The 27000-nt window shown below is 42.0% G+C and overlaps 1 protein-coding gene across 3 annotated transcripts in view; it reads left to right on the forward strand.

Moving 5' to 3' along the window:
* Window positions 1-789: 789 nt before the first annotated feature.
* The window catches only part of SMARCA2 (SWI/SNF related, matrix associated, actin dependent regulator of chromatin, subfamily a, member 2), a 187577-nt gene continuing 161366 nt past the window's right edge, over window positions 790-27000 (forward strand). For 2 of the 3 annotated variants that reach the window (XM_030566024.1, XM_030566026.1), the window contains exons 1-3: window positions 790-945; window positions 15071-15331; window positions 22040-22169. In XM_030566024.1, coding sequence (XP_030421884.1) covers window positions 15107-15331; window positions 22040-22169 — 355 coding nt within the window. In that variant the 5' untranslated portion in view covers window positions 790-945; window positions 15071-15106. Of the gene's footprint in view, window positions 946-2655; window positions 2850-15070; window positions 15332-22039; window positions 22170-27000 lie in introns of those variants that run through there. The other variant, XM_030566025.1, reaches the window with a different exon arrangement.

The following is a 27000-nucleotide window of genomic DNA, read 5'->3' on the forward strand; positions in this document are numbered from 1 at the left end:
AGTTTAATAGCTTTTTCCAGACCAATGACAAAACAACCCCTTGGTCATCTTGAAGGAATATTTAGTAAAGAATAGTATATCAGGCTGGTGCTACATCTTCATTAACAAGCATTTGGAAGTTGAAAGCCCAACTGATTGACAGACAGATTTAGCTGGAATGTTCTCTGCAGCCTTCCTTCTTTCACAAAAGGAGGGTCTATGATCACAGATTTGGAAGGGAATAAAAAGTTTCAGCATGCATGACAATGCCTGGCGGTGCCCTTTAAAAACAAACAAACACCAGGTACAACAAATAGCCTTCAGATCTCTCCTCCCAACCCTCACCTCCCCCTCGCTCTCTGCAGGCGTGCACTGGCAGGCACAGGCACAGATAAATTCCAGCACCTTCTTCACCTACCCCCAAACTACTATTATTATCACGATTGCTACTACACAGTCCCTGTCTCTCACACTGGGGCCCGTCAGTCTTTTCTACTCCAACCCAAACAAATGCCAAATGAACAAGCGAAGGGAAAAGGTGCAAGAAACTCATCCTGCTCCTGCACACCTATTGAGACATGCACAAACAGAGGGGGGCTGCAGCATGCACATTTACAGACACACACACGCATCACTTTCTCTCTCCCCCCCACATTCTTGTACATCTCCTCCTCCTCTGGCAGCAGGCTGAGTGACAGGCCCTAGTCACCAATGCGATCGGCCTTTCTGCAGACGAGGCGGGAGCTCGCTCCGCGCGGAGCCAGTAGCAGAGCCGCTTCCTGAGCGGTGGTGCAGGACTGGGGAAGCAGGGGGAGGAGTCAGGGGCAGGAGTTTAGGAAGAGGAGGGAATGGCTGTCATCAATGAAGTCATATTCATAATCTAGTCCCTCTCTCTCCGGTGCTGTACTCTGGGTGACTCAGAGAGGGAGAGGGGAGACCTCCCGCACGCCACGCTTCTGGAGCAAGGTAAATCGAACTTGTAACTCCTCTCTGACCCCATTTCTCCCTGCACCCCCTGCCAACGTGCTCTGAACCTGCACCATTAGTCAGGCTCCTTGGGAGAGAATGTGTTATTATTTGATGACACGCACGCACCTAGCCACCTTCCCTCCCTCGTTTAAAAAAATAGCATCGCTACTATCCCCAGAGACCAGTCGCGACCCCCCCCCACCTTTCCCCAGAGGAGCGAAGAAAGTTTTCAATCAAAATAATTCGGAAATAATAATGAAAACCTTTTCTAAGCCCGGCTCCTGACTTCGGAGTCAGCTGCACCGAGAGGGAGCCTGGCAGAGGAGGGGACAGGGGACGTTGCTTCCAATCTATGCATTTTAGAGGAGGCGACTGGCGAACCGAGCCAGCAATAAATAACAGTAATCAGCTGCTCTTGCAACCTTTGGTGGTGCTGCTGAAACGAGCGTTTCAAAAGGCTCCGGGCAAGCGGCAGCGGAGACAGAAATAGATCCCAAGAAGCAACAGCCCCTCCAGGAGCAGCTCAGTGGCTGCGATGGGGCCGGTAGGCTAGGCTGGTCGCCTCTTCCACTCCCATTGACTGCTCTGGCTGTGTTTTGGTGGCTATAAAGAGGGGGTGGGGGAAGGGAGATTCTCCCCCCCGCCCCCCAATCCGGCAGCGGCCAAAGGGGTAGATTTGGCGCATGTGGCGAGGGCGGCAGCAGCCTGGCTGCTGAGTGGTGCATGTTGGAAGTTCAGTGTGTCCTGCTCTGGGGAAGGGTTGGGCAAGCGTTGCAGTTTGTAGGGGTTTTGCAGGGGCTTTGTTGCCTGGGGGGTCCTTTTCTTGTAATGCAAATATTTAAATAAACGTGGCTGCGGAAGGGGGGGGTGGAGGAGGAAAAAGATGGGAGGTATTGGGTGGGGAGTGCTTGTTAGAGTAGCAACGTTAACCAGCAAAGCCAAGGAGGCCATGATCCGGATAATCTCCCTGTCTGACTGTCACAAACATTACCCGCACACACACCCGGGAGGGCGGGTAGAAGAGAGAAAAAGAAGGTGGGGGCCGGGACTTCACGAACCGGGGCTGCAGGTCCTGTTGCCTTACAGTTTAGTCACAGGGTCTCTATGCAATTAAAAACAAAACATCAGCGCTTTAGTCAGTCGCTCCTCTTCTGCTGAAAGGTGTCTTGATTCACTTCCTAAAATAGCTTCTCTCTCTCCCCCTTCTCCTGCAGCTCCCCCCCCACCCTTTTGCAGCAGCCTAGGAAGCAGAGAGTGGAATAACATGCGCTTCCAATTTTTAGAATCACCTTCAAAGCAAAAAGCATTTTATTTCTAGTATGCACAGAAAAATCCCTCAGTCATTTTTGGGGGGGTGTTGCGGGGGTGGGGGGAGGTTGTGTATGCACATTCATGTTCGCATAGATTTGTATTGTGTAGGGAGACGGGAGCATCATCGCCACACCATGGGAGGGGGATTTTTTTTTTTGGCTACCAAAAAAAAAGTTTTCTGTTGATGATTAAGTGAAGGAGAGGAGAAGAGGGGGCTTGCAGCAAATGTTGCAGTTTGTTGTTGGTCGCTGTGCGTTTGAGTGAGTCTGGAGGAGAAGGAGGGCAGCTTTGAGCTAGCTTCTCTGTGTCTGCTTGGAGAGAGGAAGAGGCGAGGTTTAGTGGTGGTTGGGGATTTTTTTTTTCCCTGTGTGTGTGATCAGCAGCAGAGAATCAGGAAGTCACAGCCGCCAAATACAGACTCTCGCTGGCTCTCACACACAGACATGTTTGATCAGCATGACATGATGACGGAGGGAAGAAGGGGAGAGACAGGCCTAGCTTTGCTATGAAACATGCTCTCAGTCCGCGCATTTGGCTTCTAAACCCCCTTGTACGTGCCTAGATCTGTTGTTTGGTGCCACTTCATTAAGGTAAAGGTCTCTTAACTCAGCAGGGGAAAGCTCTGACTGCAGCCATTGCTCTGTAAAGTAAGAGAAGGAAATGGGGCTGGCTCTTGCAAAATGGATTTTTAGGTCTTGTCGATCGGGTCTAAAACTTTCCAGAAAGGGAGGAGAGAAAATATGGCTCTACTAAATGTGCTTGCTAGTGCCAATGTTTTTTCTGTGTGTGTGTGGCTTGAAGCACCAGGGTGTGTTGCTAGATAGAAACTTGAGGCCTATGCAAAACTCCCGGAAGATTCACTGTGGGGTTTTAAAGGCAAAAGCTTACAATTTAATGAAGAAAACCCGGGTGAGAAAACTTCTGTTCTCCAACTATCTCAAGCTCAAGGGTTGGGGACAGTTCAGTTTGGATTCCTTTTCATATTTTTAATCACAAGTTTGTATGTGTGTATAATGCTTGGTGCTTCCCCGCGCCCCTCCCCCCTCCCCACGCTCCACGTTAGATTAACTCTTGAAAGCTTTTACTTTGCAAACAGGAGAGGAAATTTATAATGTTGTTGTTTTTTCCAAACAGAATGATAGTGTAACAAAAAATACTAAAGAACAGCAAGGAGATGTTGGTGAATTAGGTTTTTACTACAATAAATAATTATGTTGAAAAAAAAATCAGTGCCACTATATTATTAAATGCTTATTTTGGTTAAATCTTAGTGGTCCTATAGAGTGTATTTGAGCTGGTTTTCCTTTGTGCTTGCAGTTCTACCCTTCATTTCTACTTATCACAATTTGCAAACGTTTGAGAGGGTTCCATTCTCTTATAATTATTTTGATTAAGATTTTAGATAACTGGTTAGTAATTTGCATAAAGAGTTAGACACAAAGGTTAGAAAATTATAGTAAACTAAATAGTGAGGTTTTTTTCTCTTAAAAAGGCATATTCCAGGTATATCATGTACAGCATTGTTCTTCTCTTTGCATTAAAAAAAAAAAAATCCTTTACTTTAGTATTCTTTAGTTCCAGCCACTAACCCCGGAGGTCTGCAGTAGGACAATGAATATTAAGCCAGAATCCCATTCCTTTAGTAGTATATACCAATTACACGTTAGGAGGTGGGGCAGCGTTTGCGGTGTGAGTTAGTGTATTGTTATGCAAATCAAGGCACACTTTCTCTTTGGGAACCTAATTGCCCTATTATTCTCATTGACTTTTTTTTTCTTTGAGTCCTTTTGTTAATCAAAGAAAAAAAATGATGTACCAAAAGGACAGGATTAGAGACTGGTTTTATGCTCACATGTAACACATCAGCAGTATGAGGCAAAAAGATCATACCAGTAATGAGCATTTTTAAATAAATTCAAAGTTAGGCATATTGTGTAACACATATGGACTTGACAGAGGTGAAGGTAATGCTTTGTTAAATACAGTGTCTCTCATGAGTTATGTCTCAGCTTCAGGACTGGCATTACTATGGTGTTTCATAAAAAATATGCGCCACAAGAATGTGTTCAAAGCAGTCTTAGATCTTTTTCTTTTATTCATTTCTAAAGTGGTCTGTGAGCATTTCTCGGCAAATCTGAAAAGTGCTTTGACCAATACCTAAGCTTGAGATTGACAAGAAAAAAGTGATCCAGCTAGCACTTTTCTATTGTGAATGTTGGAATTCTATTTAATATATTCTTGACAGAAGTGTAACTGAAATTAACACCTGCAAATATCTTATTTTCAGTTTTTGTTTCAAGTTAAGATCAGAAGGTGCACAGTAATAACTTTAAAAAAAAATGTCTGGACTCTTTCTCACATTATGGTCCCGATTAATAATATTGATATCATCCCTTTTTAAAGAGGAATTGTCACTAGGGAGCAAATGAGAATGCCGTCCACAAATTATTAAAACACTTCTTTGTGTATTTTTTGCTGCTATTGATGATGATTGCATGTAAAGAAAGCCTCCTAGACCTCCACCCACCTCAGCGCAATTTCTTCTTTCTGATTGATTCCCCCACTGAAGTAATAAACACAGGATTGTGACATAAAGATGACTTGTCATGAAAATGGTGGCAGGCAGAAGTTTATGACTCATTAGCAAGATAAAATAAAGAATGGAACATTGAGGGAACAAGCCCTCATTTTAACACACAAGTTGGGTAGTTTGCAAACATGAGATGACAATGAAATTGGGGATGTGAATGGAATTTTTTTTGTCTGACAAATTTAAAGTCCCCTCTTCCCATTCAAAGTCTCCCTCTTCTCCCTCCATCATCTTCTTTCTTTTTTAATTTTTGTAGGGTAGAAGGAGCTATTGCAAAACAAGATTTTCAAAGGATGGGGTATTCAACTATAATATTAGAAATAGATTTGGGGGAGTACACATCACCTCATAGAGCTTGTGTCTTCACTAGGAAAGAAGGTGTCTTCTTAACCTGATTTAGGTAGCTCAAGGTGTGTGAGTTAGATATTTATGTGAAAACTACAAAACTTGTCTTCACTAGGATTTTACCTTGAGTTAGCTAACCTGGGTTAAGAACACACCTTTTTTTCCCCTTGTGAAGACAAAGTCAATTTGTGCCCCTAAATAATACAGTGATTTGTTTTCCCTCTCCCACATCCTAATGGATGGGCTTGTGTTCTTCAGAATCTGACATGAAGAGGACATTCAATAACCGTGATTAATGCCTGTAGAAAAGGTCACAGTGTAGTAATTTAATCCCTAACCAATCAGCAAAGCCTCAGTCTTCAGTTCCCCTAAGCAGAGTACAATCCACATGTGTAGCACTGAGAAGCGCTACTAACTCCACATGCAGACTTGTTGGGAGAGGACTTGATCTTAGTTATTATCAGGATAGGCATTCAGTGGACTTATTTCTAAGTCCTCTAGTTTGTACTACTGCAAGTTGCCTTCCAAAAGTGATCCTTATCATGAATTCCTAAAATATGTGAAGCCAGATCCTCAGCTGGTGTAAATGTGTCTAGTACCATTGATATAAATGGAAGTACACTTGTTTACATGAGTTGATGATCTGGTCCTTCACCTTTACTGGTTTTTAATGTTCTATGTACCCTTTTTTTCACACAATTGCTCACTTGTGATTAAACAACATTAGTGTTCTAATAGATGTCTAATGCTGTGGTATTTTATAAGAATTTAACAGATACATAATACATTGGAATTATTTGTAAATGTGGTTCATTCATTTTATTATATAATGAGTTGCCTTCATAACTTTCTGATTTGAACTTTCAGAATTTTTTGGTTTCAGTTATACAGTGTGACTTTTTTACTTTAAAAATTAAGCAAATGTTATGAAAAGTTAGTAATGCAATTCTTGTTTTCTGTGTTGACACAGAAAGCACCCCTGTTTTCTGCTTTCAGTAGCAAAGTATCATGATTTTCTGCTGTATCTTTTAAAAACACTTGCTGGCCATGACTTCAATCTGGAGATGGGTTGAATGGTCATTATTTCCCAATAGATAACATTAGAATATTGTAACATCATAACATTGTGAGGCACTCTGGACTGCAGTGCTGTCAGAATGTTGCTGACACTCAGCTCTGCATTGCCTTTCCATGAGATCCTCATGGTGCAATTTGCTTGTTTTGCGTTATCTGGCTGAGACCGAATCTAGGTTGACTCGGTCTAGAAAAGATCAAGGTTCTGTTTGCTGGCGAGGGGCAACTACTAGAGTAACTGAAATTATGTGTGATTGCTCCGTCTGTTGCTAGAGTGTATCTGTCCCATGAAAAAGCAGTCTGCAGTCTCAGAGTCCTTTGGGGTGCCCAAATGTTCTTGGATACCCAGGTAATAGGGGTGGCTTGCTCTGCTTATTTTGTTTGGATCTGGCCAGGATGTTACAGCCTTTCCCTGATATGGAATGGCAACAAGTATCCATGCATCTGTTAACTCTAGGTGGTAATACTACTTTGTTCAGTATCTATGGTTAATGTTAAAGGCCACCTCAGAGCGTCACCTAGGGTAGAATACAGAAGCATGCCGCCTTTGGGCTTGTCTGCCCAGGATGTTATAGCTTCCAAGATGGACACTTATTCTGGTCTGAGTGACTTTTTCTGGTTTAGCTTAAACTGCTTAGAAAGCCATATAAGCTGAACTGGAAAAAGGCCTTTTTGTTCAAGGATAATAGTGCCTACCTGGGAAGGTACACCAGTATAACAACTAGGGGTTTAAATTCATACCCCACCTTATCCCAGTATAATTTCATGTGTAGACAAGCCCTTAGAGTGGATTGCATATTACACATTATAAGCCCTTAGAGTGTAAACATATTACACCTTCATTCTTTGAACTATAGTAGCTTCTGCTCTGCTTCTGGAGCAATTCAGGCTTGTTTCTAATAGATAAAGCCCTAAATGGTTTAGATCTGGCTACCTCAAAGGCTGTCATTCCAAATGAGATCAGCTGACAGACATGTTGGGGATTTGGAAGTAAAGGTGTTCCTGGGTAAGGATTTTTTTCTTTGGTCCACTAGATTTTGACCTTCAGAACATAATGAAACACCTCTACGTTGGTCAACCACTTGCTTAATATGAGTAACTCCAGGTTTATGCTTGGTTAGGGCACTAGGGGATGAGAGCTATTTGTGACATTCAGTGTGGACTATCTAACTCAGTGGTCCCCAACGTGGTGCCAATGGGCGCCATGGCGCCTGCTGGGGCATTTATGTGTGCCCGCCTAGTGCCCAGCAGGGGAGAGAAGGCTGCGGGCGCCAGTGTTCTTTGTCTTTCTGGCTTCTCTCCAGCTTCTTTCTGTACTGCCCAGAACTGGCGCCAAAAAAAAACAACCAAAACCAAAAAAACCCCGCTCTGACTCTGCAGAATGGACGGAATGCTGCGCCATAGCATGTGCTGCCCTAGGCACGTGCTTGCTCCACTGGTGCCTGGAGCTGGCCCTGTATGTGAGTAGTTGTTGGCGCCTGCCACACTCTTCTGAAAACATGAATGTGCTATTGGCCACAAAAAGGTTGGGGACCGCTGATCTAACTTAATGTGGTGCTGAATGTATACTGTAGTGTGCTCAGCTGCTATTGGTGTTTAAAAATCAAACCAGTGGCCATCCAAATGCCAGTAAAACTGCTGCATTGTTCTTTATGTATTGTTTAGTAGTATTTAGCAACCAAGAGCACTTGTAACAGGGACGACCGTGTGCCCCCTCATGGCTAGAGGTGCCTCTGCTGTGCCCTGCCCTAGTTTTCCCTTGCTCCTGCAACAAACTCCACAATCTCTCTTTCAGTCACAGCCCTTCTTAAGGCCTGGATGTTTAATTAAATTAACAAAGTTCACACATGCACAAAATCTTCCACCCAGGCTTAAGCTGGGCACAGCCCCTTCTTCCTGAGGAACTGTCTTTTCCTCTGGGACTACTGCAGGAAGACCCTCTTTCCCTGTAGCTTCACTCTGCAGTTCCCTTCTGTGGCTTCCTGCTGCCTTTTGCATTGGGATCACCTGACTCAACCTAGGTGTCCTGTAATCAAGCCAGGGGTAATCAACCCATGGACTGCAGACACAGGAAGGGCTCTCCTGGGTCCATATGTGTGTGGGAAAGAAAGCCAGGTTGCTTTCTCTCTCAGTCCACACACAGAGATATATCACATGCCTTTCTGTCCTCTTCCATACACAAGGGGGACTCTCTCTCCCACACACTTATGAACACAGGAGAGCCCTTCCTGTGTCTGCAGTCCATGCAATTTAGTGCTCTCCCTGGTAGGAATTTGAGGGCCCTGATATAAAGGTACCAAGGTGTTGTGGCTGGGTGGTTAAGGTGCTTGACTTCAGTCCTGAAGATTGTGGGTTTGTGTCTTGCTCAGGCCAAGGCTACACTGGCACTTTACAGTGCTGCAACTTTCACGCTCAGGGGTATGAAAAAACACCCCCCTGAGTGCTGCAAGATACAGCGCTGTAAAGCCTCAGTGTAATCAGTGCTGCAGCGCTGGGAGCGCGGCTCCCAGCGCTGCAAGCTACACCCGTAAGGGATGTGGTTTACGTGCAGCGCTGGGAGAGCTCCCTCCCAGCGCTGGCGTTCTGACTACACTCACACTTCGCAGCGCTTTGAAATTTCAAGTGTAGCCATACCCTATGTCTCACACTGAAAGACCACTACCAGTTCACATAGCTGCAAAATAGGTACTGATCCATTAGGGTAGTCAAAGGCAGTTGGACGTGATGCTGGCCACATCACTTGCTGGTGTACTGTTGGCTATGAAACTGAAGTGCCTTAACCATCTCCACCTGATGAGCCATTGTCTCAAGAACTTTCCCTTTGATGTAAAGGGGTTCTAGAATGTAGTTCAGGATTCAGTTAAAAAAGAGATGCAAACTTTCTTTGAAGCCACTGTAATATCTTGGCTTCAACGAAGTCTTGTGAGGACTGCAAGATTGGGCATTTAGTCCTGACTATATGGGTCAGGAGAAATGTGTTTGTTTTTTTAATATAATCATATATAGAATCATATAATATCAGGGTTGGAAGGGATCTGAGGAGATCATCTAGTCCAACCCCCTGCTCAAAGCAGGATCAATCACCAGCTGGTCCAATCAAGGATTGAACTCACAACCCTGGGTTTAGCAAGCCTATGCTCACTGTTGGAAATGCTCTTCTCATATCTGTAACAAAGTAAATTCCCAGTCCAAACTAATGGACCAAAACTGACTATGACAGTGTTCTTTTGTTTACTTATCTAAATACACAGGGCCAAATGCTAGCCAGAGATATGATGGTGTAATCTGGACAGAATTTGACCCACACACTGTCAACATTGTAGTTGGTATCTCTTGGTGAAATTTTGCATTTGAATTGAGGCTGAGATTTTTCAGAGGAGTTTAAAGTAGTTATGCACTCAACTCCCCTTGAAATTCAAAAGTTGGCCACCTACGTCTCTTTGATGATCCCAGTAAACATATACCCCACATATTCTTGAAACCTATTAAGCCATAATCTTTTTAACAGTTCTGCCTTATCAATGGCTCCTCATTTGGTAGAACAGTGTATAAACTCCTCTGGTTTGTAGAGTGACAACTGCTTTTTCATTTTGCAGACCACTTCTGTCAGAGAAAGTAGTTCAGACCCCCACCTCTATTAAATCCTGTGGACCCTCAGGCAGAACTTGCTTTGGCTCATAGCCATAGTCATTGAATTTTTTTTATTTTCCTCCAAGAAGTTAGCTCTTCTAATTTACTGCTTGGTATAGAAGAATTGTGTTCTTTGTAAAACAAAATCTCTGAATATAAATTGGTTTAAGAAGATTCCACAGTGTTATCCTACAAGATTGAGTGAGTTTATCCCTCTTAACAGAAATAAAACTAAAGGACTTGATCTGGAGTAAGGCACGCAGGATTCACCCCAGTAGTGATTGTTTTTACAGCTTAGGCAGTTGGTACCTCATTAGAAATGAATGTTAAATCTTCCAAGTTCGCTTACATGAACTTTCTAATGTACATATACATTATCTTACAGTTTACATTAAGCTGTAACTAAGGCCAGTTAATTTTTATGAAAACTTAGAATTAAGTTTGAAATAAATTTGCATATAAAGGGAGTGTTTGATATCTCTTCTAATGGACAGGTTTAGGTACAAGTAATGCATGAGATATTGGATTTCACGATGCTGTGCAATGAAAATAGTTATTGTACTTACACATTGGTTGCATAGTTTCTGTTAAATGCAGCCTTAATGGTGGTGGTGCTGCTAGGTTTTACCTTGTTAAAATGTGTTTGACTTCCATGACATAGAGAGACAGCTATAAAAGGGTCCTTGTAATGCTGCTGTACATTTTGGCATGGTGAATATCCCTTAAAAACTCTTGTTTGCTGTGTGGAAAATGTCTTTGATTCCAAGAACAGTCTTATTGCAGGCGTCTAAGAAGCTGTATGTAGTTGTGATTGTTTAAAAACATGATTCCTTTTCTGGGGATGCCAGGGGATTGCAGGGGGACTAATTAGGCCTTGTGGTGTTCTGTTGTTATCTTTTGTTTTGAAGAGTAAAGCTTCAGAGGTATCACTCTGCAAGGAGTGGGCTCCCAAGATAGTTTATTTTAAGTGAGTTCAACAGCACTTGTTCCAGTTTGTTGCTTTGATTCAAAGTAGAGAAATAAATAATAAAATATAACAGTAGAGAGTTTTTAAATAAAAGCTTTTGAAAACTTTTTTGACTCCTGACAACACCTAGTTAATGGGGAGAAATCAGGGAATGCTTCCAATGTAGTAGACCTTTTTTCTTATTTGAAATATTTGGTTTTATCAACACACAGCTTGTTGAAAGGAGCAATATTGTAAATACTGTAAACTTCAAATTCCGTGCGCACAGAACAGAAGCAGTAGGGAACAGCCAGCAGTGTAACCATCCCCATCCTGCCTTGTCTATGGGCTCCTGTCTAACCTAGTGGAATGACTGTAGGGTAATTTTATTTTTTATGTCCATTCAGTCCTTGGCAACCAACTAGCAGAACCAGTAGACAAATTACAATGATGGTTTACACCTGTCCTCTAATGACTTATTTCATTTAAGTCACTGAACAGCCACTAGAGGATAATGTGGTTGTGTTACGGCTTAATTTGCGTGTCTTTGGCTCTAGATCTGGGAGATGAACATTTCTGTGTACCATTATCAGTCCCCTGACATGTCCACTCTTCCTGCAGAACTCTGTTAACTCTACTATATTTTGATGGTAAAACTAGAATTATTATTTTTAAAGCACCTGATTTAGAAATAAGTAATTGTTTTTTTATTGTAGTCTTAGATACGATTATTATTTCTTGGCAAACCATGACAGGGAATGACCTAATCATTTCCTTTCATTAACTTAGAGGACATCCATGTTCTCTTGCATTACAACTGTCTTTCATTGACACTAGTGAACTAAAAGTTCTAAATGTTAGTCACTGACAAAACTGTTAAGTGTGAAAGAGATGAAGAATGATCCCAGCTTGTATCCTGCTTCCATTTGTTTTGTTAAGTACACAGAAATAAATAAAATAGTTGGCTCTCCAGTGAGTTTGAGGGCCTCTAATTCATTCTCTGGGCTCTTGTCATTTTATAAGTCACATGAGCTGCATTCTCATGGTTTCTGACATCTGCAGAACCCCTCAAGTTAATTACAACTCTCTGTTCGCTCCAGAGCAGTTTGTCCTTTGTGTATTTCACTTGATATCACTGTTGCACACCAAAGTAATAAAAGTTCTAAATGAATGTCTTTTTTTTTTAAATTCTATCTAATGTAAAGATTTTATATTAATAAAATGCTTACTCCAATCACCTCTGAGGCACATAGGGAGAGACTTTTAAAACTCACAGATGTAAGTTAGATGCCTTAGGGCTTGTACATACTAGCACTTCAGTAGAACTATGTTGCTCAGGCCATGTCTACATCTAAAATTTTGCAGCGCTGGTTGTTACAGCTGTATTAGTACAGCTGTATAGGGCCAGCGCTGCAGAGTGGCCACACTTACAGCAACCAGCGCTGCAAGTGGTGTTAGATGTGGCCACACTGCAGCGCTGTTGGGCGGCTTCAAGGGGGGTTCCGGGACGAGAGAGCAAACCGGGAAAGGAAACCAGCTTCGCCGCGGTTTGCTCTCTCGGTCCCGGAGCCACCCAGCAAACCGCAGGGAAGGAGACCTGCTTGCTCGGGGTTCCGGGACCGAGAGAGCAAACCGGGAACGCCGCGGTTTGCTCTCTCGGTCCCGGAGCAAGCCAGCAAACCGCAGGGAAGGAGACCTGCTTGCTCGGGGTTCCGGGACCGAGAGAGCAAACCGGGAACGCCGCGGTTTGCTCTCTCGGTCCCGGAGCCACCCAGCAAACCGCAGGGAAGGAGACCTGCTTGCTCGGGGTTCCGGGACCGAGAGAGCAAACCGGGAACGCCGCGGTTTGCTCTCTCGGTCCCGGAGCCAGCCAGCAAACCGCAGGGAAGGAGACCTGCTTGCTCGGGGTTCCGGGACCGAGAGAGCAAACCGGGAACGCCGCGGTTTGCTCTCTCGGTCCCGGAGCCAGCCAGCAAACCGCAGGGAAGGAGACCTGCTTGCTCGGGGTTCCGGGACCGAGAGAGCAAACCGCGGCGAAGCTGGTTTCCTTTCCCGGTTTGCTCTCTCGGTCCCGGAACCCCGAGCAAGCAGGTCTCCTTCCCTGCGGTTTGCTGGGTGGCTCCGGGACCGAGAGAGCAAACCGCGGCGTTCCCGGTTTGCTCTCTCGGTCCCGGAACCCCGAGCAAGCAGGTCTCCTTCCCTGCGGTTTGCTGGCTGGCTCCGGGAACGCGAGAGCAAACCGCGGCGAAGCTGGTCTCCTTTCCCGGTTTGCTCTCTCGGTCCCGGAACCCCGAGCAAGCAGGTCTCCTTCCCTGCGGTTTGCTGGGTGGCTCCGGGACCGAGAGAGCAAACCGGGAAAGGAAACCAGCTTGATTACCAGAGGCTTCCTCCTTCCACGGAGGTCAAGAAAAGCGCTGGTAACTGTCTACATTGGATCACCAGCGCTGGATCACCAGCGCTGGATCCTCTACACCCGAGACAAAACGGGAGTACGGCCAGCGCTGCAAACAGGGAGTTGCAGCGCTGGTGGTGCCCTGCAGATGTGTACACCTTCAAAGTTGCAGTGCTGTAACTCCCTCACCAGCGCTGCAACTTTCTGATGTAGACAAGCCCTCAGAGGTGCAAATACCCCTCCCTCCTGTCCCGCCCTCCGCTGCCAGTGGTGTAAGTTAGACTGACCTAAGCATCAGTGTGGCTGGTACTATTTTGGTCGGAGAAGCTCTTCCACCAATATAGCTACTGCGGCTCGAGGAGGTGGAGTTACTATTCCGATGGGAGAGATGGAGTGATTCTAGTATAGACTAGCTCTAAGTGTCCTTTGTGCCTTTAACAATCTTCCCTCTAACTCCATGTGATATTATTTGGTGTTAATGAGTTAAGTTATTTACATTCATATTCTCCAGGTGTTGTTTCTTGTAGTCTGTCAGATATGCTGTTCTGTGCAGGGTGGAGTGATTTAAGTCATTTTGATTTAAGTCACTGATTTTAATCATGATTTAAAAATCAAGCAGGAAACACTGATTTAATTTATCAGTTTTAATCGTGTTTTGCATTTGTATTTTTCAGTTATTTTCCTAAAGAAAGGTAGATTCTTATTGTTTGATAACCATCCAAACATGTTGATTTACAAAGTATGACCTTTACACTGATTTTTGTGCTTCTTTCTGCCAATCAGGAGGATAAATCTATATCTATACACATTTAGTTGAGCAATTATGTTGCTTAACATTATTTTTTACAATTTTTATATTTATTAGAAAATAGTGAATGATGCAATATCTAGTAAATCACTATAAATAAAAAGTTAATTATTTTGTGTCAAGCTTTAAATTTGAATTTCCATCCAAATAATTTAAAATGCACATTTTTTTAATTACATAAACTACCTTAAATGTGCTGGATGCATAAGAAGAACAGTTTATGAAAATGTTTTGCATTTAAAATTAACTGATTTATTAAACAAAACTTATCTGTAGTTTGTGAATTAAACTGATTGTTTCTGGTCACTCTGTCCTTGAAAATTTTAGAACTAGTAGATCTCATCCTTTCACACTCAGTTTTATTTATAGAATGGAAGGAGAAAACAAGTTCTCTCAGTTTTTCAACTTCCAACTGGTTTCTTAACTTTGAAGGAACTAGTCATTGAACTGAACTAGTTGAATAAACTGAAGAAAATATTCTCTCTGCACATGAAGAAGAGGCTACTACTGTCAGAAGCTGGTTTAGCACTTCAACAAACTCTGACTCTGGGTGCTTAGCCAGTGACTTTTACCAGTTCAGTAATTTTACTTTTTTAAAATGTTGGCAGCAAACATGAATTGCTTAATATTTTTGTATTTAAATGATTGTAATTATCAATTTAAATTAAATTGTAAATTGGTTCATTTTAAAAAACATGTATTTAATTTAAATAAATAAAATCCAAATTGTAATTTAAAAAATTGCTTATTTTTATCCACCTTGCTTTTGTGGATGATTTATAAATATATCCAGAACCTGCCTGAACTGTCTCATTTTTGTAGCCTTCCAATGACCTTTTTTGAAGGATGGGCAAATTGATGCAGCACAGTAAGGATCATTGAAGCATTTTCTGCTGATGACAAGTCACCTGTGTGTGTGATGCTAGTCAAAAAAATTGTTTTATCACGCATAGTTTCTTACTGACTATACTCCACTAACTCTCCATTTTATGTAAGAAATACTGTTTTGTTTCTTTTTGAAATTAGAGCCACTCTGTTGATCGGAAAAAAGACGGAAAATAGATGTCCACGCCAACAGATCCTGGTGCAATGCCTCATCCTGGCCCTTCCCCGGGGCCAGGCCCATCACCTGGACCAATTCTAGGACCTAGCCCAGGACCAGGACCCTCTCCAGGTTCAGTACACAGCATGATGGGACCAAGTCCTGGACCCCCTAGTGTTCCCCATTCAATGCCCAGTATGGGGCCCACTGATTATCCACAGGAAGGCATGCACCAAATGCACAAGGTAATTGTATCTGCAAGTGAGCACTATGTTTCTCAGATTGGAATTCTATCAGATCAACATTTAATGCACCATTAAATCTCACGGAAGCAGTGACAGATGATACTATCTGTCCTATCAGCATGTTCAAGTTGGTGTATGTGGGACGCTCAGTATCAAGTTGTGGTTGCAGATGTCATAAATGGCCTCATTGTCCACCATGAAAGAACAGTCTGAGTGGTGTGGGTGGTCAGGATGGAACTGTAGGGTTCCACCACTGCAGTGGAGACCTGTGGGATATCAGATATCTACTGATAAAAGCATACTTCTATATTGTCCTCCCCTGCAGCCCTGTATTCTATTCTGTGGCTCACCAGTGAAACCAACTAAATTCTGATTCCAGATTTATTACTGGAGATGATGCACAATTCAGATTGCGCAGACCATGTTTTTATTTTTTTTCAGACATCAGTTCAAGCCTGCAGTTGCTGGCAGTTAAACAAGTCGCCACCTGACATGTAAACTGCACACATTTTGACATGATAAGAGTCCTCACTAGAGAATAAATATGGAGCATCACAAGGGCAGCCTGGCAATCTTTCTAATTATATCACACATTACATCTTAGGGCAGGCTCCTTTTTTAAAAGTCCATTTGGAAATGTTCTGCTTCCATAGTGCATTTTAATGGATTTTTCTCCCTTTTTGTTTTATTATTGCAGAAGGAAACTTCATGAAAATGGAATTCTTGCCTCTTAAAGGCTTATGCTTAAAGAACTTGCACACTGATGAAAATTTTTATTTCCAAGTTGACTTACATAAGCCGCACCTCATTAAAACACTTGAATGTATATGTAACTTAAAGCAGGTGGCTAGTCTGACCTCAGTGGGGCTTATGAGCTTATCGTTATGTGTGTGCTTACAGTTATACATGTGCTTAAATACCTTGCTCTATCATTGCTGTCTGAAAATATTTGTGTCTGGGATTTCTTCCTGAAACTTTCTCCTATGTGTTCCAATCTCTAATTATGCAGCAAAGTTATTATGGCATTAAAGTTGCAATAAAGCTTCACCTGTCAGGCTTAGTTTCCCATATAGACACCCCATGTCTTGCCCCTGTAAAATGTTTTAAGTATGACTTACTTTGGTGACTGTTTCTACGGGGAATTAGAATTGTGCTCCTAATTAGGGGTAGATAGAACAGTTTTCAAATTACAACTTAAAAAGTTATCCCTTTAAAGTAAACTTTTAATTTTTATTTTTTTTTTAATTCTCCTTCAGCTGCCCCAGTTTCCGTGTTTGGATGCTCATGATCGTGCATGTGATAGTTTTGAAGGAAAAACATTTTGAAGCGAAATTATCAGCTTTCATGCTGACTGGATTGTCAGTGAGAATGCCATTTAAAGTTATCATCAAGGACATGACATTGGCTAAAATCTTTGGCATGAAAAACTGTCATTAAAACATTCATAAAACAAACACCACCTGGGGGGCAGAGAAGCCTGGAGCCAGGGCCCTGTGGAGTTTGAGCATAGCAGGTCCCTGGTTGCTGGAGTGGCCTTGATTGTAAAAACTTCTGAAATCTTCGTGTTTGAAGAGGCAAGCTGATGTAGGGCTTAGTTCAGTGCTTAAATTTTATGCACATAAAACTTGAAGCATTAAATTAGCTGAGCTCTAATCTGTTTCTCTCCACAAACACTGCTTACAATCTTGTGTCTGTAGTGTCAGTGACTATAGTGTCAATATAGTGCCCCTTGCTGTCAGTGCCCTGCTGAACTCCAAAGGGCTCCTGGGCTGCTTGCCTAGCCTCCCCCCATCTCTGACTGCTGCTTGTCTCCTGAGAGGTCCTGAGGCACGCAAAAGAGGGAAATCATCAGCAATTTAGCAGAAGAGCAGCTACAGATTCCATTTACATAGTCTTTTTTGGTTCACAATGTGTCTCTAGCTTCTAAATTTGTCCCAACCCCTTCCCGGTCGCCTAGTAGTGCCTTTTTAAAATGCTGAAAGAGCATTTACCACACAAACTCCAAGTTCTCCTCTTCTATAGAGCTCAGGAACTTCACAGGAGAGGAAGGAGGCTCTGCTGTTTTTTCTCTTGTGGACCACAGTAACAGATCTGCTGTCCCGGGCATCTTTAGCCTTGTGTTTTGCTAGAAAATTTTATTGTGTTTGATTGTGGAGAGTCTAGATAGCTGACACAGTGGTGACTGATTGGCATAGACCAGGGGTAAAACCTTCAGAAGCATCTAAGTCTCATTTTTCAGAAGTGACTTAGGCACTTGGGAGCTGTAGCAGATGTCTAAGTAGCAAAGATTGTCCTATCTGAGCTAACTTAAATCCTGCTAACTTTGGTAACAATAGCAGTGCAGATAATACTGCATGGGTTTCAGCATGGGTAGTGTAACCCTGGCATGTCTCCTGGCTACATTGTTGGCTCACTAACCTGTTCTGAAGCTTGCACTGTGTTCACTGTTATTGTTACTCATGCTGGCTAGATTTAAGCTAGCTTGGGTAGGCTGCTAGCCCGTATACAGTTCTCGATTTGTTTACATATCCTGAGTCTCATTGCAAGCCAATGGGATTTGGGCTCCTTAGGCACTTAGGACCTGGGATAAAACTTCCAAAAGAATACCCTATCCAGCATTGTGCCAGTTAATTCAGCACCACGTCACCTGTTTGTGATACGAGTCAGTAGTGGTTGGTATTGTGTAAGCTAACATGACTCCTCACAGTTATAATCAAACGCAACAATATGTTACTAGTGAGAAAAAGTGCCATAGAAGTGTGCTGCTGGAGAACATGTACCTGGCCCATCAGTATGTGGAGTTTTTAAAAAAAAAATACTTATACACATGAAATATAAAAATGCACTTGCCATTTGGACATGTCATTAACTTGCAGTGAATAATAGAACCCTTATACAAAATTAAAAATAACGTATTAAAGCACATGTTAATATTTATCAGTTATTTAAGTTGGTGTTAAAGCATAACTCTTACAGTTCATATATTTAACAACAATGCTGATGTGAAAAATAACAGTTATGCATTCCAACAACTGGAAATCCTCCCTACAAGAAAACTTATTCTTTCTATAAATCAATAATATACATAGAATACTTATAGTTAAAACTAATAAAGTAAACTAACTTTTCTGGACCAGTGGGGGAAAAGCAACTTATTACTGTCAACCTTGAAGAATCAGACTTCTGGAAGAGTGAAATGGATTCTCCTTTGGCTCACGTACGATCAACAGAATTGTTGGCAAAGACCCAGTTGCCAGGGCTTGTCTTACAGTTACGCCCTCAATTATTCCAGTGCAATTACATTGACGGCACGTATATAACAGAACAACATTTGGCCTGCAGAAATTTTATTCACTAGTGACCGTGCATAAATAGAAATAACCCAGCTTGACTCTCAGATCCCAGGCTGAGGCTGCACGTCTGTCAGAAGAAAAAATTCTTCATTTGTAAACTAAGGAGATTTGATCTTCAAGTAATTGTGATGCAATGCAACTTGTGAATTAATGTGGTTACTTAAACATACAATAAAGGCAGTGTAGTTAAAAGATATATTCCATAAGCTTAGCTGCTGCCTAAAATCTGAATTCTGTAAATGAGAATGTCATGTGGCCCTGCATGTAATTGAAGCCTCCCCCAATTTTCCAAAAGCACAATTTATGACGTACAGCCTGTCCCTGCAAATGCTTATTTATATAGAACAGTGGAAAGGAACTGTGTTTAAAAATGATCATTTAATGAAAGCCTTAAACTCTAATGCTCATTATTTTCTATGCTAATTAGTACTTAAGTGAAATATTATCTCCATCCCCCAAAATGCAGAGTAGCACCATTGCATCGTTATAAGATATACTCTTTTCCCCAACAAATTCTTTATGGAAAAAAGAGTTTTTATATAATTTAATAGGTGTGGGACCAGTAGGAGTGAGATAGGGTTAGAGATCCTTTCTGTAAGATATTTTTAACCATTATATGGAGTTGGTTATATTCCTGCTATGTAACTATACAATGTTTCTATAGAAAAGATATGTAACTCGATTTAATTTTTGTAGACTCCTATTAGGTTCTGCTCCTGTTACATTTTCTAGGACTTTTTCTTAGGAGTTGTTCTATAAATAGAGGCTGTCAGGTTGAAAACTGTACTTAAAAGCACAAATTTCTCATTTAAGTTAGGAACACCATAACTGAAACTAACCTTAAAAAATGTTCATGCTGTTTTAATCTTAACTTCTCATATCTTGGACAATTAAAAAAAAATAGATCAATCAGATTCACCTGTGTTGATAATCAGTTTCTAGTACATTTCACTTTCATAATGCTTGGGTTGCTTACACTTGTCATTTGTCAAACCCTCACTGTCAAACCCTCTGTCATTATAGACTCTCCTCTCCCCTCCCCCCACCCCGCCCCACGTGTTTAAAAGTTGTGGAAATATTTGTATTGGCCTTAGGTTTTGTAAAAGCTTTTCTTTTACAAACAAACAAACAAAAAAATTCTTTGGGTCACTTTGCCCTGAAAGCATCCTTTTAACTGTGAAGTTGCTTTGCAGTTCCACAAGTGAATGAATCCCTCACTCCGTAATTGACATAGGGGTATTCTGGTTATACATTTGTTTCTCCCCTGGCACCAATCCTCTCTTTCTGTGTTTTAGTTTTAGTTTTAGTTTTTTTTTATTAGGGAGTGGGGAGGGAACCTGTTCAAAGGGCCCTTGGTTTTGCTGTCTCTTCTTAACTGACCTACCAACTGTCACGGAACCTTCCTTGCTGCAGCCTGTTAGAATAATACAGTGAAATCACTCTAATCACGCCAGAGCATATGCTACAATGGACCCAAGTGTTGCAGGTGAGACCAATTTCTAGTATAAATCACCCTGTGTCCACCTGAAAAGCTGGGACTAGAGCTTTGATTCTTTAGCTTCAAAACACCGTGGCTCAAATTCAGCCACGGTGTGACTCTGACTCTAATGTAGTTGGCACCAGAAATGAATTTGGCCCCAACTCTACACGTGTCAATGTAGCAACTGTATGCAATATGTGAACTACCTGCAACAAGAAGTGTATCCTCTTCAATGTTGGTGAATGCTCCAAAACCAGGAGAGGGTGCCCCATAGCATGGGAAGGGGCTGCATGCTTCAGGATGGAGAGGGGCTTTGTGTTTTTTAACTTCTTCTGCTAGAAATAGCCCAAACTCATTTTTAGACTTAAAGATTAGTTGAATTTTTTCCCAGGCTTTTTAATGAAAAATAGCTTTAACTACTATTTTTTTTTGCAAGAGATATATTTGCCTCATTCAAAATGAAGAGATTTGATACAAAATGAAAAAAAATTTTTTTTCCCCCATCTCCCCGTCCCTTTTGCCATTTTTTCTAAAATCCCATTTTCCGGTGAGGGTTAGTTTTGTGAAAATTTAAGGGAAATGAAAGTGGCTTCATTTCCTTTGCATTTTTTGTGTGGAAAATATTACTGTTTTGGCCAGCTCTATTAAACACATTGTGTATAAAGCAGATTTTCTATAAAGAAATGCTTCCACTATCTTTTTTTTTCCTTTTTCTCTCTTTATAACTTACTGCACTTTTTTCTTACATTCTTTTTCAGTAGTCTGTTTTCCCTAAGGCTAATTTTTCTCAAAAAACAAAACAAAACAAAAAAAAAAACCAACTCACAAATCCATTTGCATTTTGAGAGTTAAAAATTGCAGATGGCAAGTTCTCTGTCCAGGGTGGCTCCTAGAAGAATTGCAGGAGTTCAGCCCCGTGAGGAAAGAGAGCCTCTCTCTTCTTCCAGGGGGTGGGAGGTAGGGAACAGAGCAAGGTGCCAACCTTTTCTTTGCTCACCCCAAGCCCTGCACATGCAGTTAATGATTGGAATACATCTTTTCGATTTGTGACCTGTTGGATTTCCGGCTTTCAAGTGTCTAATTTGTTCCTAAGCCCCTTATCTCTGATTTGGCCTTTTTTTTTCCATGACATTGAGCATAAATAAAAGAGAGATTTTCTTCTATCCCCCATTCCAGTCTCTCCCCCAGCATTATCTCTCTGACCCTTAGTTGACTTCCCTGCCATGGCCAGTTTGGGATGGGGCCAGAACCCTGGCCATGCTCACCCTTCAAATACAGGTGAGAAGTGTTGTGAAGGGTGAGTGACTGACTGATTCTTGAGGGCGCCAGAGTTTGAACGTGGCCAGGAAGAGGTTGCCTCCTGCAGTGGAATCTTCATGTTCAAAGAGAAACAGCATTTGGGATATTCCATTACAGCACTGACTAAAAGGAAAAGAGTGGGTTAAAATAACTAGCCTTATTCCATCCCGAGCTGCAGAGTTTACTCTCATAAGTGGCCTATGTTTCACAGCTTTATAAACAAGGACCACCCAGATCAATTCTGATTGGATGTACCAAGTACTATTTGCCTTCACTTTGTAGTACTTGGAACTGCCCAGATGTCTCAATGAATACTTGAAAGGGGAAAGAGAGAGAGAAAGGGAGGGGTCTTTCAAAGACCAGCATTCCAGAGTTGTGGTCTCAAGAGGTCTAACTCTAGAATAGACTAGAGAGCGAAGGGGAAGAGTCCCACTGTACCCTTTTGCAGTAAGAAGATGTAGAGGTTTTACTCATTTTAGTCTATTTTTATATATTTGTGTAAGCTTTTAACTTCTCTTACTAGTTTGAAAGTTCATAAAGCAATATCTTTGTATAAATCTCTTTTTAATTTTGCAGTCCATTGATGGCTTGCATGAAAAAGGAATGGTTGAAGACATGCATTGTAGCTCCATGAAGAGTGCAAGTATGAGACCGCCTCACCCTGGAATGGGCCCACCACAGAGTCCAATGGATCAGCATAGCCAAGGTTGATATGTTATTCATGTGATGTGTTTTTCACCTCCGTAGAAGACCTTCAGAGCCACAACTCCTTTGTGATAGGTTTCCCAGTTTTCTTTTTACCAGTTTTGACATGATGAATTATGACCTTTTGAAAACTACTTAAAATTCTTGCTCCCTTGAATGTTCACCTAAGATACCTACTGTGGTCCAGTGATTAGGATACAGCCCTGAGATCTGGGTTCAATTCCCTGCTCTGCCACAGCTTCTTGTGTGACCGTAAGCCTGTCCCTAAGGCTCTGTGCCTCAGCTTCCCCTCTGTAAAGCAGGGTAGTATTATTTTCCTATCTCATGGAGATTGGTAGATTCTTAGTGGGTGCTGTATAATATCTGAGAGATGGAACAATTTTTAATATCTACCAGATGAAGCCAAATTCTGTCAAGAGCTGTTTATAGAGAGGGATAGCTCAGTGGTTTGAGCATTGGCCTGCTAAACCCAGGGTTGTGAGTTCAACCCTTCAGGGGGTCACTTAGGGATCTGGGGCAAAAATCAGTACTTGGTCCTACTAGTGAGGGCAGGGGGCTGGACTTGATGACCTTTCAAGGTCCCTTCCAGTTCTAGGAGATAGGTATATCTCCAATTATTATTATTATAGGCAATTGCCAGAAAACCTGTGTCCAACAACGGGCATACAGGATGGAAGTTAGCTTCACCCAAGTCCTGCAGAAGCACTGCATCATGAGTTGTGCTAGGAAAAGAGCCAAGGGTCAGAAAACATCGTTGGTGTGTTTTGTACACCCACCTCTCCCTTCTAACCTGGCAGTGGTCCTAGCTAAATACCCCAAGAATTATACTTGATCAGAAAGTGGGTGCATACCCTATTGAATTTTTTTTTGTGTGCTTTTTTTTTGCAGTGCTCATGAAATTGCTTGAGGGGCCATTTTGCCCTCTTGTTAGCGTTTGGCCTGGTATCACCAACATTTGATTTTAGAGGCTTTTGTGGTGGCTTCCCTCAGCCCTGCCAACTCCTCCATCCCATCAACTTGTAGCAGAGAAAGGAGACTCTGCCTACATGTTAAAGGGGGATGTATTTTATAAGCAGCTGTATGCAGTGATTTAGTTGACAACACCTGTTAGGACCTTAGCTGCTTAATAATGTGTCATACAACTACTTGTATTACAGTTGCATCTCAAGATCAGGATTGGGGCCCCATTGTGCCCGTCAATGTACAAACATAAGAGATGATCTCTGTGCTGAAGTGCTTATAGACCAAATGGACAAGACAAACAAACAAATAGGGAAGTGATTTTGCTGAGGACCTACTATGTGACTTTGGGGGAGTTGAGAATAGAGCTCTAGTCTCTTGCATGCAAGTCCAATGCCTTGTCCACTGGACAACACTTGTCTCCCAGTTTTACCCTTGAGTGAGTAACTACCATAAAACAAAATAGAAGGGGGCTTCTACAGGCCAGATTTTGCTTCAGATGCAGTTTCCACTGATCTCAGTGGAACCCAAGAATGCGTATCTGAGAGAAAAATTTCCCCCCAAGGATGCATGCTGTCACATTGTTGACTTGCCCCTTAAAGAAGCTTGCCCCTTAAAATGAATAGAAAAGTTGCTTCTAAAATCAAAGCTGCTAGATCTAAACCAGGAGCAGCGCCAGGGTTTTTGGCGCCCTAGGTGCAGGGCTGGCTCGCCGGTCCCGCGGCTTCAGTGGACCTCCCACAGGCGTTCCTGCGGACGGTCCGCTGGTCCCGCGGCTCTGGTGGACCTGCCACCAGCTTCCCTGCGGACGGTCCGCTGGTCCCACGGCTCCGGTGGACCTGCCGCAGGCACGTCTGCGGATGCTCCATCGGAGCCGCAGGACCAGCAGACCCTCCACAGGCACGCCTGCAGGAGGTCCACCGGAGCAGTCTTCTGCCCTCCCAAATCCTGGCGCCCTAGGCGACTGCCTAGGTCGCCTAAATGGAAGCGCCGGCCCTGATCTAAACATAACATTGTTAAACTACAAATATTTTGCATCTAAATAGTTGAAAGTCATTTTCCTCTTTCATCCACTTGTTAGAGCCTGAGGTCAGGACCGTGCTTGCTCTACAACAGATGATCGCATTACTAGTAGCTAAGTCAGACTGAATCTTCTGCTGTTTTTTGTGTGTGTCACAGGGGAAACAGAATGCTGAACTTCTAGTCTTGTCCGTTTAAGAGGTTCACTCCATCTTTATTTCAGAAATCCTCTTTAAATCTGTTACTGTGAACTTCTTTAACTTTCTTTGCTTGATTGTCCTCTCTCTTCAACTCCACAAAAAGAATATTGTGGTGGTAGAAAGTGCTGCGTATACATGTGGGGGAAGGATTCCAGATGGATGACACAGTAAGCTTTTTGGAAGCTGACAAGTAGCGGGGGAATGATCTCTTTTTTTTCATTGACCATTTGGCTGCAGGCTTTGAACTTCAGTAGGCAGTAAGAATATATGTATTAGCTAATAGCATTTTATCCAGAAGTTGTGTTGTAAGTAGCTGGTTAAATTAGAATTAGTTTGGTATCCTCCCAAATAGAGACCCAGTCCTGAATACGATGTAGACATTTTTTTAAGCACAAGTACCACTGAAGTCAACAGGAACTGTTAAAACATGTGGAAGTGTTCGTTGTGGAATCCCCATCATTGGACGTTTTTAAGAACAGGATGGACCTATCAAGGGTGGTCAAGATTTACTTAGTCCTGCCTCAGCCCAGCGGGCTGGACTTGATGACTTCTTGAGGTCCCTTCCAGTCTTACATTTCTACACTTGGTCCTAATACTGCAGTTAAAGTGATCTGAAGATTGTCCATATTCATTGTACTTTCCTCTGAGGACATTTTAAGAGTTCTGAAGCAAGTGTGTCCACTTTCCTTCATCATTTTCTAGCTTTGGTCCCTGAAATACTGCAGGCCACCTACTCCATACATTCTGACCTGATGTATTGTTTTACTCAAAATGCCCATTGAAGTTAGTGGGCATTTGAGGTGTGCATAAAACTGCTTGACTGGATAACTTGCACCCAGGAGCATTAAAAATTGGTAGAGAAGCTATCTGAACCATTAATGTTGACTTCTAACAAATCTTGGAAGGCAGGGGAAGTTCAAGGACTGGAAAAAAGCTAATGTCATGCTGATATTTAGAAAAGGGCAAACAAAATGAACCCAGGTAACTATAGGCAGGTTATCCTGACACTGATCCGAGGCAAAACCATGGAAAGGCTGATATGTGGTATAGTCAGTAAAGAAGTAAAGGTTTATAGCATACTTAATGACAGTCGACATGATTTTATGGAAAATAGGTGTTGTCAAGCAAACTTGATGTTTTTATGAGATCAAAAGTTTGACTTAGTTCCACGACATTGATTTAAAAAAATCTACACAAAATAAAAATAAAAACTAATTTCTAGCTCATAAAAATTAATTGTAAATGCATCCTCATGCTCTGGGTGTCTCTAGCCTCTGATTGTGAGAAGCTGGGAGTGGATGACGGGGATGGATCACACAATGATTGCCTGTTCTGTTCATTCCCTCTGAAGCACCTTGCATTGGCTACTGTCGGAAGACAGGATACTGTGCTAGATTGAGCATTGATCAGACCCAGTATGACTGTTCTTATGGGTAGTTGTCCTCTAATGGGTTATTTCTAGTGGGGACTCCCAGTGATCTGTTCTCAGCCTAATGCTATTCACTATCTTCATCAATGATCTGGAAGAAAATATTATTGCTAGTACAATTTGAAAATAGTGGAGTGATAAATAGTGATGGGAAGAGGTTACTGATACAGGCTGATCTGAATTTCTTGGTAAGGTGAGCTTATTTGAACAACATGTGACCTTGCACGTGGCTATCTGAATCAAGGAACAAAGCAGGTCAATGTAGGGGGATATGAGATGGGGGGAGTTAGGGGTTGGGGCGGGGAGCTGTATCCTGGAATATGGTGAGCACCCAGTTGAAATTGAGCTCTGCTGTAGCTAAGTATGGGGCAGAAACAATCCTTGGATATATAAGCAGGGAATATAAAGGAGGAGGTATACCTTTGTATACAACATTGGTGTGACCAACACTGTTCAGTTCTGAAGTCAGCACTTCAAAAAAGATGTTGAGAAATTGGAAGGGGTTCAGAAAAGAACTGCAAGAATCAACTGAAGGCTGAAAAACATGCCTTTATACTTGGAAAAAAACCTTAAACTACATTATGTATGAGAAGGCTAAGAGGTGACTTGATCATAGTTTACAAGTACTTACCTGGGGAAGAGATTTCTTCTAGTTGATGGCTCTTTAATTTACTGGAAAAAGGCATAATGAGATTCAGTGGTTGAAAGCTAAAAGTAAACAAATTCATACTGTAAATAGGATTGGCAGAATTATAATTTTTTAAAAATAATTGACATATCAATTATCAGAGGGGTAGCCGTGTTAGTCTGGATCTGTAAAAAGTGACAGAGTCCTGTGGCACCTTATAAACTAACAGAAGTATTGAAGCATAAGCTTTTGTCGGTGAACACCCACTTCATCATCAAAACTAAGATCTTAAGCAGCATTTCTTTGCTTATCTGTAAATTTCTATCATCAGTGGAAATGTCAGTTTGTGTGAATAGTGAAGATGAAGTTTACTGACATTTACTGATAAATCTAATTCTTCCAAGCCTTACTATGAATAAGGCACAATTTTTTTTAACAGTGAGGGTAATTAGCCATTGAAAGATCTTGTTGAGGGATGTGATGGATTCTCTATTAATTACTCTTTAAATTAAGACTTGGATGTCACTGAAAAATATTCAGTGGCACAAACAGAAGTCATGGGGTTGCAGAAATTATAAGATGAGGTTTTTGGTTC

The sequence above is a fragment of the Gopherus evgoodei genome, chromosome 6 (genome assembly GCF_007399415.2).
Source record: "Gopherus evgoodei ecotype Sinaloan lineage chromosome 6, rGopEvg1_v1.p, whole genome shotgun sequence".
Taxonomy (NCBI): domain Eukaryota; kingdom Metazoa; phylum Chordata; order Testudines; family Testudinidae; genus Gopherus; species Gopherus evgoodei.